At 36.0% G+C, this 17211-nt stretch overlaps 1 protein-coding gene across 4 annotated transcripts in view; it reads left to right on the top strand.

Moving 5' to 3' along the window:
• LOC149802036 (serine/threonine-protein kinase atr-like) overlaps positions 1-17211 on the top strand; it is a 305327-nt gene that overhangs the window by 262714 nt on the left and 25402 nt on the right. For all 4 annotated transcript variants that reach the window (XM_089956441.1, XM_089956438.1, XM_089956439.1 and 1 more), the window contains 2 exons: positions 2500-2595; positions 13364-13517. In XM_089956441.1, coding sequence (XP_089812567.1) covers positions 2500-2595; positions 13364-13517 — 250 coding nt within the window. The remainder of the gene's footprint in view (positions 1-2499; positions 2596-13363; positions 13518-17211) is intronic.

The raw sequence follows: 17211 nt of genomic DNA, 5'->3' as shown, positions 1-17211 counted from the left end.
GTTTTAAGTCCAGCATTCCCATAGTCTGCTTGTTCAGACATGGGTATCTTGAATAAATGTAACCGGCATATTGTCCATCCAACACGTACATCGGACTCGCACTGAACATCAATTTTGGGCTCAAAATAACACACTGGTATTTCCAGTGACATTTTCCCCAATGTCCAGCAGACCGATATACATGAAATTCATTGTCATCATAGCTATCACCAGCCAGTATTTGCCAATTGAAAATGTTGTCTGAAGACAAACCCTGTTGTAATTCAGCCATTTTGGTTTTCTATGTGGCCCTTAATTGAAACACGCATTTGTAAACTTCCATGATGAAAATAAGGTTAAAACTACCATAAATGCTTGTTCCAGGGCTCAATGAACCAATCAAATTTAGTTTAACAGCCATTCATGTCGATCCGAAGTATCCAGCTATCTGGATGTCACATCAAGCGCTGTGAGACCGCTACTGGCAGCGCGAATTACGTCGCGAAATGCAAATTACGTGCACTCACGTGTACTGGCATCATCTTCTGACCCAATGTTTTACTCACATTAGACCACTAGGAGGGAGTTAGATGCGATTTTAAATATATATTCAGTTTATGTTTTTTTTTCTTCTGACAACCCCACCAGCGATTTCTCATTTTATTAACACAACCCAAAACAGAAGTGATATTCCTAACCAACTTTCCACTGTCAGAATCAAAATAGTTTGAAACACAACCTCCTACAGAAGTTTTTTTGAAGTGCCATCCCCTGGGGGGATATATGTTTTACTTATTTTCCCAACTCTTTCCATCACTTCTATATACATGTTAGGAGCAGGTAGTATTTGTGAGAACATTACTTGCAAGCACAATTATTTGTAAATTAGGGGCCCCGAGTGGCCGACTAGTCTAAAGCGCTCACTGTTCCGGATCACTGCCATCTCACCTCTGTCTGCGTGGGTTCGAGTCCAAGGCTCGGCTAGCATGGGTACATGGGAAAGCTTGCCAGTAGCTTCTCGTGGGTCAGTGGTTCTTTCCTGGGTTTTCCAGGGTTCTTCCTCCACCAGTTATACTGGCCGCCATGTATAACCTATCTTGTGCTGAAAAATGGCGTTAAACCCTAGAACAACAACAACATTTGTAAATTAAGTTTATAACAACAACAATGTATGGAAAGACTTAAATGTAACCTCTAAATGTCACTATGTAAAAGTTCTGCAAGAATTTTTATGATATCTTGTTGATCCTAAATGACACTGGTGCCTTATGGCCATCATAGCAGCTAGCTTGTTACTCCATCTGAATAGATGGTTGTATTGACATGGGGTTTTCACTGAAAGACTTATGTGGTCTACTTGATACAAAATGAAAAGGTACTGATCTGACCTCCAATATGCCAACAAATCCTGTTTTTGCCACTTGTTCTTCTCCTAAGGAGATGGCTGTAGCTATATGAGGTTTTCATTAAAAGAATTTTTGTCATGTCAGGCAATTGTGATTTTTATTTTCCAATTGGTGATAAAATATAACACCTAGAGATTTTTTTTGGCCACAAAATTGTTAGCTGTTTAAACTTGTCTATACAATCTTGGGTTTGGAGTGGAGAAATTCAAATACATTATAAAAGGAAGCTGCAGACTTGGATATAAAATACATTGGAATCTATTTATTGTTGCATAAACAAATCCTATGTTCATATTGACAAAGCACTCATGCTATCAGACTAATTACAATTAATCAGACTAGCTACAATTGACCACCTTTGAAGGCAGGAGACAGGAATGACTTTAATCACCAAATGATGACTAATTTTTTTTATTTAATGTACCCAGTCAAATGTTTTTGCTGAAATTTCAAAGAAACTGATCACCTTTGAAGCACCAGTTGTTCTGTATAAATACTAAGCAAATTACAAAAATATTGTCCCAATCAGTGTTCTACAATTATTTGATGTTACCACCAGGCATTTACTTGGTCCTCCAAACTTGTTCCTTAGTGGTGACTTCAATAACACATGCACCCTTCATCAAAGCTAGCCAACTACAATCTTTAATAAAAAAAACCCAAGCATCTTTGATCAGAGGAAGTCAGTACCTAACTTAAATAAAAACAATTGAATCTGATGGATTGTTGCATTTTCCAAACTGACCCGAAGATGTTTGTGCTGTGAAAGTTTCCTCTTTGTAGGAATACTTACAGTCACTACAAATGTTGCCATAAAATGCAAATTAAATTTCCAATTTTTTGGAGCCATAAATATCTGGCCATTACATTTTAATCTGTTCACGTTTTTGTTTCCCTATGAATAGCCTCATCCCATGGGTAGCCTCAGCAAGATGATAGCTGTGTCATTTTGTTAGTGAAACAATTGTGGCATCACACAAGGTTACATTTTATTTAAACTTAAAATTGCAAAGTTTTTCTAATGCTGGCTTAGACACTGGTTTTGCATTTTATTTTGTATATTGAAATTTTTTTGTGATTTGTTAATTAAATCAGCTGAATTTTTTGTCTTCAGTAACAAGCTGCAAATATTCAAGCAGAAGCTGTTACCACTTCATCCCCCAGTCTTCCGAGAGTGGTTCCTTAGGACTTTTCCTGACCCCACCTCTTGGTAAGTACAGTAAGGTCGAAGATGAATGTAGTGGGCTGGAAGCTGCATTTTTCTTTCCTTAAGTACATGTAATTCTATTTCTTACATAGAATAGGTAATAACTTTTTACGGGAAGCAGCTGATAAAGAAACCTAGAAGTGTTAGGTATCTTTGTGGATTCTGGGAAAATATCTTGAAGGAATTATTGTAAGGGTCTAGGTACTATTAAAGCTATATTTGGCCAACCACCTTTTGTACAAAGACTCTTTAGGATGTATTTTGTCCAGAATTTAAAAAATGTTTTCAAATTATGTTCGCTGCAGTCATGCAGATTTTACCAAATAAAATAACAATTCTACAGGCACCATAATGTAATCATTATTTTTATGATGTCATGCATGAACATTTTAAGTTTTGACACTTGTGGATTTGACATATTCTAGTCACAGTGACTAAAAGACTTTGACAAAAGATATTTACAAATATTAACAAAATGTCCGAAAGAACAAAATATATCTTTTACTTTCACTATGTCATAAGTTAAATTTTTTAAAGACCATGCTTTAGGTTTATTCCTTGCATGGAAAACATTTAATCATTTACCTTAATATGCTAATTTATACTTTAATATGCTAATTTGTACTATCTATATAATAATAATAGTAATAATAATAATGAGGACTTTGTATAGCGCCTAATCTCTAGAAGCTCTAAGCGCTTTACAATATTAGACAACACCTATAAGATGAAAAACATATAATGATATGATTACAAACACCATGAAATTAGAAAACAGAAAAAACATGGTGAGAATATTTAAGTTATGAAACATTATTAAGTCTTTAAGTTTGTTCTTGCAGTTGAAATAAGTGAGTTTTGAGACCACTCTTGAACGGGATCACTGTGTCTTTGTGTCTAAGTTCAGTGGGCAATTCATTCCATGTTGCTGGGCCCTGGTATGCAAAAGAACGCTGTCCATATGACTTTGTTTTCATAGTGGGAATAATGAGTACATGATTGTCAGAAGAGGAGCATAAGTATCTTGCTGGTGTGTATACAAGGGTGAGGTCGGATAGGTATGTTGGACTAGAGTCCAACAGTGAAAAGTAGCACAGAGAACAAATTTTGTGTTTGATTCTGGATTGAATATATAGCCAGTGTAGGGTACAGAGCAGCGGGGAGGTGTGCTCTGATCATGGTACTCTAAGTATGATCCGAGCAGTAGTGTTTTGAACTTCTTGAAGTTTCTGGAGCAGATATTGAGATGAACCAGACAGAATTGAGTTACAATAGTCCAGTCTTGAAAGTACTAATGAACACACAAGTGTTTTAGTGGCATCAACTGAAAGATATTTGCGAATTGAGCTGATGCGTCTCAGCTCAAGATATGCAGCCTTGCATATGTTCATGACATGTTGGTGCAGTGTGAGAGTACTGTCCAGACTAACACCTAGGTTTCGTATAGATTGTGTGAATTTAATGTTGGTGTAGCTGATACTTATTGTTTGAGGTAACAGATGTGAATGAGAAAGTCTTTATGTTGTGATCATTCATCTGCAGCTTGTTACATGTCATCCATGATTTCACATCAGAAATGCACCTCTCTACAACTTGGATGGTAGCATCAACTTCAGTTGGGTGGCTAGATTTGTATATTTGGGTGTCATCAGAGTACAATTGGTGAGACACTGGATGATGATCAATGACACTTGAGAGTGAGTGTACAGAATGAAGAGAACAGGTCCAAGAACAGATCCCTGTGGAACACCACAACATAGATCAACTGGGCTGGAGTGTATTACATTTGCAGATATAATTTGTGTCCTGATGACCAAGTAGGACTTGAACCACAGTAAGGCTGTGTCATGAATGCCAAATACAGTGTGACCCCGCTTTAACACGGTAGTTGGGAGCCATAAAACCTGACCACGTTATATACCGAACCGTGTTATATGCAACCAAAACAGTTAGCTGAAGAAAATGTAAACACCCCCCCCAACTACAACAAAATTGTGTGTGAGGGGTGGGTAATAAATGCGGGTGGTAAAATAAGTGCTTCGTTGGCACAGTTACCTTCTTGAATTGATGCATATTAAACGAGAAATACACCTGTAGTGAAAACAGAGAAGACATATAATAGTTTACTTTATTTAGAGAACCATGAATTGGTACATATATGTGAATCCTGTTTATATATAAATGTCTAATGTATAGCATGAATAGTATCAACACTGTGTACTCACCCGCAAACCTCATCATATACATTGAATCCACAATACAAGTGATTCCACTGAAAATATGCACACACAGCTTTAAAATATTCATTAATTTTGTAACAGGTCATATTGGTCTGAATTCAGTGTAAAAACATAGCACAATCACGTAATGAATGACAAAGCACATTTACTTTAAAGTACGTTCCAAGTCGGTAAAGGTTAGTTTGCGTTTTAAGCCGCTGTTACTTTTTGCCTACAAAAAGTAAACTTTCACAGCACAGTTAACGTGTTCCAGTCACGTTTGAAAATGCAAAAACCCATCAGATTCCATCACTTTTATGTAAGTTTGGTACTGACTTCCTTTGAAGAAAAGTTCTTTGCTGTTATTGAAAGATTGTAGTCGGCTTTCTTTGATGAAGGGTGCCTGCGCTTTTGAAGTCGCCGCTAAAGGACAGCTTTGGAAAACCAAACGAATGCCCATTTCTTATTGTGGCGGCAACATCAAATAATTGTATTGCATGAGTGAGACTGGTATTTTTTCCATTTGCTGAGTATGTTTTCATAACAGTCGGTGCTTCAAAGGTAATCTGTTTCCTTTGAAATTTCAGCAAACTATTTTATCTGGGTACATTTTTAAAAAGGAATTGGCTGTCGTTTAGACTATTCTGGTTACTGTCCCTCCATGCCTACTGAATAAAGCAATAATTAAAAAATTTTTTTTTTTATACATTTGTGGTAGCAGCTTGATGCTGCCTTCCACACATGCGTCTGAAAATTAACAAAGGGTCAACGGACGATAGAGACGCAGATGTTCTGATGACAGGGATTATTACAGAAAACGTGAGCATTCTGAAGGATTTAATTCTGAGTGAAAAGAAGAGGCATTTTACTTACCATCCACATACAAATGCCAGTCTTTGTAAATATATTAATTACTAGCGAGCGGCCAAAAATCCGATGAAAGATAGATTACGAGACAATGCCTCGTCCGGTTGATCTCCGTTACCAGAAATGTCAGCAACAAAAAAGTGGATATTTCAGAACATACAGAACTCATGCTAGATGTCAAGATAAGTGGATCATGATATAACAATGCACTGTTTAGATAGTTTGTCAGTATGGACAAAGAATTTGTTTATGTAACAATAGAAAAATTTCAGTGCATTTTATATCCAGTTTGCGGCTTCCTTTCATGGGGCCTCTGAATTTCTGCACTCCAAACCAATGGCTATATATACAAGTTTAAACAGCCAACAATGTCGCCAACAAATAAAAATGCCACATGGTATGTTTTGCAGCCAATAAGGAAAAACAATCCAAGTTTGCGACATTGGCAAAGACCTACACAATCCCAGAATAAACATTTTTGCATTTTTTCTTCTTACTTTTAAGAAGAAAAAAAATACTTTTTCGTGTACGAGAAAAATACTTTTTCGTGTACGAGAAAAATACATATAAAATTTCAGGAGCCAAGCCACGATCATCTTGCATTATTCATACATGATCTCTTCCCCAAAATGATAAGCAACTTTTTACGTTTTTTTTGGTACTTTTTAAGAATTTTTTGTGCACAAGAAAAAATACATGTATATGAAATTTTGGGAGCCACGCCACGACCGCGTTATATCCAAATTCACGTTATAATGGAGCGCGTTATAGCGGGGTCACACTGTACATGCTGGAGACGGTGAAGTAATATATCATGGTCTATTGTGTCAAATGCTGCAGACAAATCAAGGAGGGTGAGGACTGTAATCTTTCTGCTATCCAAAGCAGAGAGAATGTCATTAACTACTTTTAGAAGAGTAGTTTCATTACTGTGGCAAGGGCGATATGCAGATTATACATTGCTATAAAGACTGTTTGAATTCAAATGAGATACAAGCTGGGATAGAACAATCTTTTCTAAGATTTTTTATACGAATGGGAGATTAGGAACTGGGCAGTAGTTCTTTAAATTGTTATGGTCTAGTGTTGGTTTCTTCAGCAGAGGCTTTACAATGGCAGTTTTGAAAAATGATGGGAATTCCCCAGATGAGAGAGAGGTATTAATAACATCAGTTAGTGAAGGCAATACTGGATCTAAGCACTCAAGCAGCAGTGATGTTGGAATTGGATCAAGTTCACATGACTTTGGTGCACTCTTCATCAGGATTGAACGTACGAAATCCATAGAGACGGGTTCAAATGCTGCTAATGGTTGCCGCTCAAATTCTGTATCCCAACTGTATGGTGACAACGAGTCAATTGAAATTGGTGTCAAGCTTATCTCTAATGGTTTGTACTTTGTCACAGAAGAAATTTTCAAACATGTCTGGAAGGTCAACTGGAGAGAAGGTAGTTGGAAGTGGTGTTGATTTGTTCCTTGACATTAACTTGTTAGTAATCTCGAAGAGCTCTTTGCAGCTGGAACTTTCCATGTTCTTAGTAGTGTAGTGGTCTGATTTCGCTGCATGGACTATATTTGTGATGTTCTTCTTAGCGGCTTCATAGATTTGCTTATGAATAGTGAGTCTGGTGGAAAGCCAAAGCCTTTCAGCTTTACGGCGGTCTCTTTTAGCAGTGTGAAGCTGGTCCCTAACACTGCTATACCATGGAGAACACTTTTGAATTGATACTCTGCACTTGGTAGCTGGGGCATGTTTGTCGAGCAATGAACACAGGCAGTTATCTAGTTGTTCTGTTGTAGAAGGTAAGCAAGTTGTTAGGTTTTCTTGGATGTCATGCATTAGTTTGGTTCTATTTATCATACGAAGGTTTCTCTTTGTAGCAGGTAAAGGTGGAGGGTTAGGGACTGATACGTCAAGATGGCATATAATGCAGAGGCGATCTGATGCAAGTTCATGGGATACCAGGGAGGACCGTAGAATGTTATTATCATGTCTATGAAGAATCCAGTCTAAAATGTGACCATATTTATGGGTGGGTTGGTTAACTGACTGTTTGAGGTTGAAAACATTAATGAATCTATGAGTTTTTATGTGTTTGGGTTTCTGGAACAGTCAAAGTGAAAGTTGAAATCTCCAAGAATAATCAGGTTGCCGCCTATCGAATTTCCATACTCCATGAGATTCGGAAACTGCTCCGAAAAGAGAGATTCATTCTGCTTGTTTTTTCTTCTAGTAGGAGGGTGGTACAGGCAGAAAAAATGGACCGACCTTTGCTCCACTGTGAGTGTGGTTTGGACTAGTTCAAATGATGTGTGGTCGGAATTGAATGTTGTGGTGTAGTTAAGACATTTGATCATGGAGTTCTTTGTGATGACAGCAATTCCACTTCCGCGAGAGTTACGGGGGAACGACTTGATGGAGTAACCAGTGGATGTTAGATCCACACACTTGGGCTCATCGCCTGATGTTTTTAGCCATGTTTCTGTCAGGAGAAAGATGTCAATATTCTGGTTGTTGATCAAATTAACTCTTTCTGTGCGCTTTTCCAGTGGTCCTACTGATTGGGCATTGAATAATGCAATACGCACAGGTATCTCTTGAATAGTTGACACGAAGGTTGACGAATTAATAGGGATTTGAATTAGTTATCTAAATTAACGGTCAAATTTTTAAATTGTCGAGCCAGAAAGGGCATAAGGGAGATAAGTGGAATTCTTCTTCCTGTTCTACGCCAGCCAGCTTTTAAACAATGTTTCTTTTTTTGCTTCTGTGTACATTTAGGTAATGATGAATGTAGTTCCAGTTCGTTTAGTCTAGGGCACAATGTAGTGTGGAGAGCCAAGAAGTGGTCATTTAAAGCAATTAATGATGGTCCATCATAGCATAAACAGGTTGACTGGCAAGTATCACGTGATGGCGGTTTGTTCAAATGGAAGTTGTAGCAGTGGAGCAAGACAACTGAGAAAAAGTCTAATTATTCTTGTTTCCAAAACAAGGAGATGAAGAAACACATACGAACTGAACAGCCAAGTGTAACTTTACCTGTATGGGCTAAAAATTTTACCTGTATGGGCTAAAAACAGAAGATGCATTGGCTGAATGTTTCAGCCACTGAGGAAAGTAGGGGACACATTTCTGGGAAATGTGTAGGGAGAGAAACTAGTTTTGTGATCAGACAAGTGGTTTGGTTAGTTGTGTTCCACTATTGCCATTAAAAGACACAGCAATAAATAGGGGATAGTGCACATGGGAGTCATATTTCAACTTCACAAAATTCTGTTGACTGGAATACGCACATCCATTAGGATTACCGGTATGGCTTCTGATCGTGTGATTGCTAAGACTGCAGAAGTGAATAATCCTTTCGTGATAGGGTTTAGGAATTTTAAAATTTCTACCCATGTTTGCCACAAGATATCTGGAGAACACATTATAACCCAAGACATTCTTTCACAACAAAGAAACATATATAAAATATTAAATATCAATCTGCATTGAAAAATTCAACTGTGAAAATAATGCAAAATTACAGAAAAGCATCCATTTGAGACATTGATTATGAAAAGAAGTGCTAGCTCAGCCTGCCTTATGTCCTGCAGACTTGATTTCTGATTAATGTACAAACTATGATGCTGTTGTGGTCTCTTGAATTAGTCCTTGTTCCATAAGCAGCCGCGACAAACGTTTATCATGATATAATTACTCTTAATTTTACACTAAATTCTAACACACCTAGAATATTTTGATAATACACACAATAATGCCACCTGATATTGAAAGATGATTATATGTGTGGGCCAAGAACATTCCACAAAGATATGACTATCTTTGATAGACATGGGTATTTGGCAACAATTCCCACCAGTGATCTATACTTTGTCCCTCCTTAAATTCATTCTGGAAGTTAATCAATTTTGAGTTATATAACTTCAAAATCATCGTGGTTAAATTCCTTACCCTATTTAGCATGTTAGCCACTACTGTAAAGCTCTTTATGGCACCAAAATCAAAATGCTAGTCCTGGCATTCAGTTTTCATACAGATTGACCAGTTACGTTCCCATCGACTTTGTATTCAAGCTATTCTCATTGCAGCACATTTTTCAATTGTTTATTCAATCTCATATCCTGCTCAAAAATTTGAATCGCCATGTTTTGCAAGCATGCTCATTCCCATCAGTTTCCAGTATGCAACGATTCATTGGGTATTTTTACAAAATTTTGACCGATCAGAAAGCTCTTTACAGCGATCACCTTTTAAATAATAAACAGAACAAATACTTATTAGAAAGCTCGTTGCGGAATCGGACCAGAGAGAGCATTATTTTTTTAAAAAGTTTCGGAAACGATATTAAAATAAATGGTCCGTATTGATGAAAATCATATTCAGGTCAGGAGAGAATCAAAATTCTGATTTAAAATGGAAAACAAGAAAACTTGTTTGAGGGCAGTTAAATCCAGTTTAAGTTAAACAAAAATACAACAACAACAACAACAAAATTTGATAAAGAAATATAGCAAGGAAAGATGTGGAAAGAAGTTATTGTGCCCAAATAAACAATACAGTTACAGCTATCAGAAACAGGAAATATAAATGCTGCTGAAAATCATTCAAATTCTATAAGAAACAAAAAATAAATTTTATTATATCTTATTGATATTTTTTGAAAAAATGTCAGTGATATTACCGTCACAAATTATCACTATATTTTTAGAATTTTTGATAAACTCTTAGTGAAATTTCAATCACAAATTCCCACTGATATTTTCAGAAATGTTGGCAGAGTCAGTGAAATTTCAATCACAAAATTTCACTGATATTTTCAGAAATTTTTGTAAAATCTCCTAAAATACCATAATTTTAGTGAAAAAGACATTTGAGTTAATGATTTTTGTAGAGCATATTTTAATAGGAAGCCAAAAAAATTACTTTTCAGAATAAACATCAGATCAAGCCCAAAATCCACCTTGCACCAAATTTACTGAGTCCAATGTCATCTATGATTGTACTACCAGATATTAATTTTCTGATCATGTTTACATTTTCTCTACATTTTTGGTCATGTCTTTGTTTTTAAACATCTGTGGAAATCAATCAAACCCAATGTGTAGTTAGTGTATTATTATTTACATGTAATCATACTCAGTGTGCAGTTAGTGTATTATTGTGTACATGTAATCATACTCTCTGCAGTTAGTGTATTATTGTGTACATGTAATCATACTCTCTGCAGTTAGTGTATTATTGTGTACATGTAATCATACTCTCTGCAGTTAGTGTATTATTGTGTACATGTAATCATACTCTCTGCAGTTAGTGTATTATTGTGTACATGTAATCATACTCTCTGCAGTTAGTGTATTATTGTGTACATGTAATCATACTCTCTGCAGTTAGTGTATTATTGTGTACATGTAATCATACTCAGTCTGCAGTTGTTGTATCATTGAGCTTGGGTGATTTTAAATATGCTATTCTTCTTGCATGGTAATCTCTTGTGAACAAACCTAGAAACTGGTCTGTATTACCCAAGCAACTATAGAAGAATATTTCATTGACACATGGATAACCCTGTTTGAACAAATCCAGAAAATGGTCAGTGTGACTCAAGCAACTATAGAAGTATACATCATTGATAAATGGATAACCCTGTGTGAATAAACCAGAAAATGGTCTGTGTGACCCAAGCAACTATAGAAGTATAGGGGATTGACACGTGGGAATCACTTGCACAATAACTCAAGAATCTACAGTAACTATCAAGCTGTGGATGGCTTACACTTGGAGTTGTGAGGAAGCCTGTCACTTTCAGGGTTAAAAGGTCAAATATCACTGTCTGAAAGAAGACAAGGGGTGTATGTGCAATAACATCAGTTCTATATCAGAGACTGTAACCAGACCTTTTAGATGGCTTGCATTTGGAGTTAGGAAGAAGCCTTTTGAATTTAGGATCAATGGTTGCTAGAATACAGGGATATCAGCACACCACAGTAGTGACCAGGCATGCTGTCCACATGATTCAAACCTGCATCCTCTGTTTCCTAGTCTGATTTGTGCTGAGACAAGTAAAGTGCTGTTCTCATGGATACATCACAACACAAGACTTGGCCTGGTCTGGACTGGATTTAAACCTGCATCCTTGTGGTTATTAATTTGACTCATGCCAAGACAAGTAGAGTGCAGTGCCTTCCCCATGGAAACAAAAAAACAGAAGAAGTTTATAAACATCACTTTCTGCTTCATCATCAATCACATACCCTCAACTTACAGCGTTTATAACCTTGATGTAATTCGATTGGGACTTCATTTTACTAAAAATTTTTTTTACCAATTAACCATCTTCTTTCAGTTGATAGTGTTCCTGGCAATTTATTTTGCACACTTCTTCCCAACAGTAAAATCACAAAGGATTACTATGTGCTAGAACAAAAACAGTTCAGTAAAAGAAATGGCACAGAATTCATATCAATGAAAGATTGTACATTGGAATCAATAATGATTGAAAAAACAAGGCATGGAAAAGGTTCCTATAAACAGCCAGTGTATGAGTGTTAGCATGTAGGCTAGCACTCTTGCACCTTCTAAGTGGAGCATGGTGCCCATCCAGAAGGTGCAAGAGTGCAACAAATGCATCATCAACACAAAATAACTAAGTAAGTTATTATCCTACTTTACTGATGGTAAATGTAGATGTTATAAATAGTTACAAATGCATTAAAGTTCTAAAAAATCAGTATTTGTGCCTGAAAATCAGTATTTTTGCCATAAGCAGTCACTATTTTTGTACTGTAGTGTTGACAGCTATGCTAGAATACAAAGTGGAAATTTAAAAAGAACTTGCAGTATTGTCGACTAAATCCCAAATAGTCCTGAAAATTCTACCTCAAGTCCAAATGTATGAAGTTCCAATTGAATTCAAGTGGTATTCCAAACATGTTCCAGTATGGAATGTGTTGGTGTGTCTGTAGTCTCATATGTGCTAATGTGCCAGTGTCCTGGAGTGTAATGATAAGCTAACAGTCTTTTGATGTATCACAGTAATATAATCCAAAATGTTCTTGTCTGAATTCACTATAATTCAAAATTAATGTTCCATTCCAAAAATATTATTGAGCATTTTATAATTCCAGTGAGTATTATTTGAATAAATAATCAGGTACAACATGACCTTGATTTTGGATGAAGTCGAGTACAAAATACAGACGTACAAATAAAATATAATCATTAAGAAACACCAACAAATAATAGAAATTAAATATAAATAGCAAAAGTATGTGATTTCAAGGACATATTTTCAACATTTTCTGAGCTTATCAAACCATCTTAGAATACCTGGACCATGTTTTCATGATGTATTTATATTCAATTGAAAAAACTGGTCACGCATTAGTTTGTTCTTGGTGATATTTCAAAATTACACAATTGACCTACTATTGGTTAATTTGAAGCACAAAGTTTTTAATCTTTTTATTTTATATAGATACAGTTCATTAAAACTATGTTAAACAGTTGGTCAAGCTTATTATGTGCAGGACTTCAAACTTACTGGACGTGCTGGCTAGAAAGTTTTTTTTTAAAAGTCAGTTTCACATGCTGATAACAAGGAGCTTCAAACTTGCAAGCAAATTGATTTTGGAGATCCTAAGGCCAAGTCTTCCCAAATTGTCTCTTCTGCTTTTAAAGGTATAATGCCCGACTGGCATATGCAAGAACCTCAGCAGTAATTAGTATGGTTGGCTACATCCTGGGACTTGGAGATCGCCATGGTGAAAACATCCTTTTTGACTCAACCTCAGGGGACTCCCTACATGTCGACTTCAATTGTCTCTTCAATAAGGTAACTTATTTTCTAACCAAATTTACATTAGTTATTGAATTATAGCAACCCATTTGTTGTCAGAGTGAGAAATAATATATGGAGATACATATATAAATATTTACTTGAAATAAAAGTAATTTAAAAAATTGAATAATTTCTTTCTTTTGCATGCCTTGAGGGGAAAAGGTTCAAATTATTCAAGATTTTCATAAATTTCATTTGAAATGAGCACATTTAAGTTTCTGTGAGTAACATGATAACCAAGTATTTTTCTTGTGTGCATGCCACAAGGCAGAACATTTTATGGTATGATGTCTGTCTGTCCATCTTCTACAAAACTTTGTTGATTGCTTGCACTTGAATTAAGGAAGAGGCTTGTCTGTTTCTTACTGCTAAAGGCCAAGGAAAGTGACTGCACAATAAAATTAGTTCTACAACATATATCTGGACCTAACTTTGTTGATGGCTTGCACTTGGGGTAAGAAAAAAGTTAATGATCTTGAGATAATGAAGTCAGTGGTCGAGGCTACTGCGATGGAGAGAAGGAAAGTGGTTTGTGCACAATAACATTAGTTCTACATAAGAAATCTGGACCAAACATTAGGGATGGGTTACACTAGAAGTAATGAAGAAATTTATTTATTGATGGTCAATAGGTCAAAGGTCAATGAAACTTAAGAAAAATGTTTTTTGAATAGTAACTTTACTTTTAGACTGAAACTGACAACACGTCTAGTATTAGGAGTGCAGACAAACAAACAGTTGTGGACTGGATTGTCAAAGCAGTAAAATCGCTTCGGGACAAGCCAGATCTGATCCAAAAATCATTTCAAGTTTGTGGTATTAACAATAACTTGAATGGATGTGAGGACAATATCATAAGAGATACTGAATGTGATGGCAGCGACAGTGAAGAGGATGAATTTGATGGATATGAGCCTGAGGAGGTTTGACTGGGTGATTAAAAATGTGGACAGATTAAAGAATTTAAATTAATTTGATTAGCGCCATTCAAGTTTGTTCAGCAGTACTTGGATTATGTCAGATATCACTGGTATGTAAGTAAAAGATTTCGGTTTAGGAATTAGCATCTTTATCAATCACTCTGTACTGTCACTATCTATCTACCGGCATCTCTCTCTGAATATATTTTTACATAATTACAGTGTGTAATTCATACTGTGCTCATCAATGTTATTTTGCCAAAATAAGTCGTGTAATGAACATGAATGACAAATAAACCTTGACATTTAATTTTAAAAAACTTTGCTGAAATTAGAACAGAAAAAGTTGAACTCATTCTCATATACACAAACGATTCATTCTTACCTGAGCTCTTGTTCTTTAAGCAAATTTGCGTCTAGGAAGAAAATTGTAAATAAACAACACTTACAGCATTTTCTTGTTTAAAGTTTTCTTTAATAAAATTTACATTTTTTAAAACTAGAAAATACAAAAATATTAGCCCTATTTGTTGAACTATTAGAAAATCGTGACCAAAATTGGTAAATGAAACACTGATGTATCGCTCATTTTATCATCAAAAATGGTAGATAGGACCTGGAAATTATAACCAACATTATGAAATTATCAACTTTTAATAAGAAGTCACATATATTGTTATATGTTCTTTCCAAATGACTTTCTTGGTACACCATAAATAACAATAGTCAACGATCCATGGAAATGTCACTTGCGCCTGTTGGAGACATTACATTAAGAAATAAATATCAATTAAATAAAAAAATTTATAAAGCGAAATTTTTGTTTTAGTTTAGTTTGGTTTAAGTGTAATCAGCATAAATGCAATGTGCACTCTTGTATTCAAACATAATATCAATGGTCAGTTATGGTCAATTGACCATAAGAGCTGTGTCCATGAGCATTTTGCTGAGAATTTAATTAAGTGCCAACAATTTTTTTGATATCTGACTTACGGAAGTATATGTTGTATGGTTGCACTGAATTAAAAGCTGTCAGACCTCCTTTGTATTTGTCACTTTAATTGCATTTTTTGCATCAGATAAAGTAGGTTGAATAATGAAAAGTTAAAAGGCATTGGACAAACCAAAGACCTTTCTGATAATTTAAGATTTCACCTGACACTCAATCTTGCCCAAGTGAAATTTATCATGATTACTAACCTGACTGAACAAGACACCATTTGAACTGCTGAAGAGCTTTATTGGTTCACCTCTCATACAAGTTCTGTCTCCTCAGCACATTGTTGAACAACAGAGTCAGTTAATACATATCTATTTGAAAGACCCATTTACATGCTGTTCCAACCAGCCTGGTCAGTATCACTCATGATGCCCCCTTCTTTGATTGGGTAATCAGACTTCGGTAATAATTCCTGTCTACTCTGGACACTTCATCTCAAACTCATCTTCAGGTCCCAGTGCAAACTCTGAAGTGGTACTTAAGGAGGACCTAGCCATGAACTGGTACTTAAGGAGAACCAAACCATGAACTGGTACTTGAGGAGGATGAAGCCATGAAGTGGTACTTAAGGAAGACAAAGCCATGAACTGGTACTTGAGGAGGACCAAGCCATGAACTGGTACTTGAGGAGGACGAAGCCATGAAGTGGTACTTAAGGAGGACCAAGCCATGAAGTGGTACTTGAGGAGGACCAAGCCATGAAGTGGTACTTAAGGAGGACCAAACCATGAAGTGGTACTTGAGGAGGACCAAGCCATGAAGTGGTACTTGAGGAGGACCCAGCCATGAAGTGGTACTTGAGGAGGACCAAGCCATGAAGTGGTACTTGAGGAGGACCAAGCCATGAAGTGGTACTTAAGGAGGACCAAGCCATGAAGTGGTACTTAAGGAGGACTGAGCCATTGGGTAGAGGGAGACCATGCCTCTTCATGCCATCAAAAGAGGGAAGGGACAATATTTTAACAGAGAGACTTTCATTTTGGATAAACTTGGCTATCTTTTCCGCATATCGGAAATAACTCCATGCCTATGAATTTGCTTTGTATCTTGGCTCATGAAGTTAGGACAATCATTGCATATGGAGTCTATTTTCCAGTCTGGTCACATAGAAGCTGTCTCACATCTCTTAGGGGACCAGAAATGGTGTCTCTGGGGTAAAGGGATGTATCTTGCTCCACCTCTTATCTATTTTCTTAAGGTATTATGATTTGGTAACCTATTTGAAAAAGAAACCATTTTTTTCAAGTAAAATGTTTCTTCAACCCATCATAATACATGTACACCCTCCCAGACTTACTGCAGTTACATCCATATGGAGGGCATGCCTTCTGCTCCAGTAGCATATTTCATGAGATTTGGCACCTGTCCTGGTATCAAGATGAAATCACTCTAACTGCAACTTGGGTGAGCAGATAATTTTCAACCTTTTGGCTAAAATGTTTTGATCTGGGAAGTCTGGATTTGTGAGAAAGTGGTTGTTCTACTAACTTGAAGGTATTATAATTGGGTAAGTATTGTCATAAGAACTTTTTGTTGAAGAAATTAGTTTCTTAAAACTAAGAATTTTTTAAAACAATTCAGTATGAAGAGAGTTTATATCTAATATTGTGTAATGCAAATTTAAAAATTAAAAAGATTCTAAACTCGACTATTCCATGAAATCAACTCTAAAAACCTGAAGTATTTTCATATGGAAGGCAACCCTGCTTATGCAGTTTTATTAAAGTACAAAGTTGACATAGAATTTTAGTTATAGATGAAGATTTAT

This window comes from Sinohyriopsis cumingii, chromosome 4, assembly GCF_028554795.1.
Source record: "Sinohyriopsis cumingii isolate HCF-2022 chromosome 4, ASM2855479v2, whole genome shotgun sequence".
Lineage (NCBI taxonomy): Eukaryota > Metazoa > Mollusca > Bivalvia > Unionida > Unionidae > Sinohyriopsis > Sinohyriopsis cumingii.
This window is presented reverse-complemented; position numbering and strand designations above follow the sequence as displayed.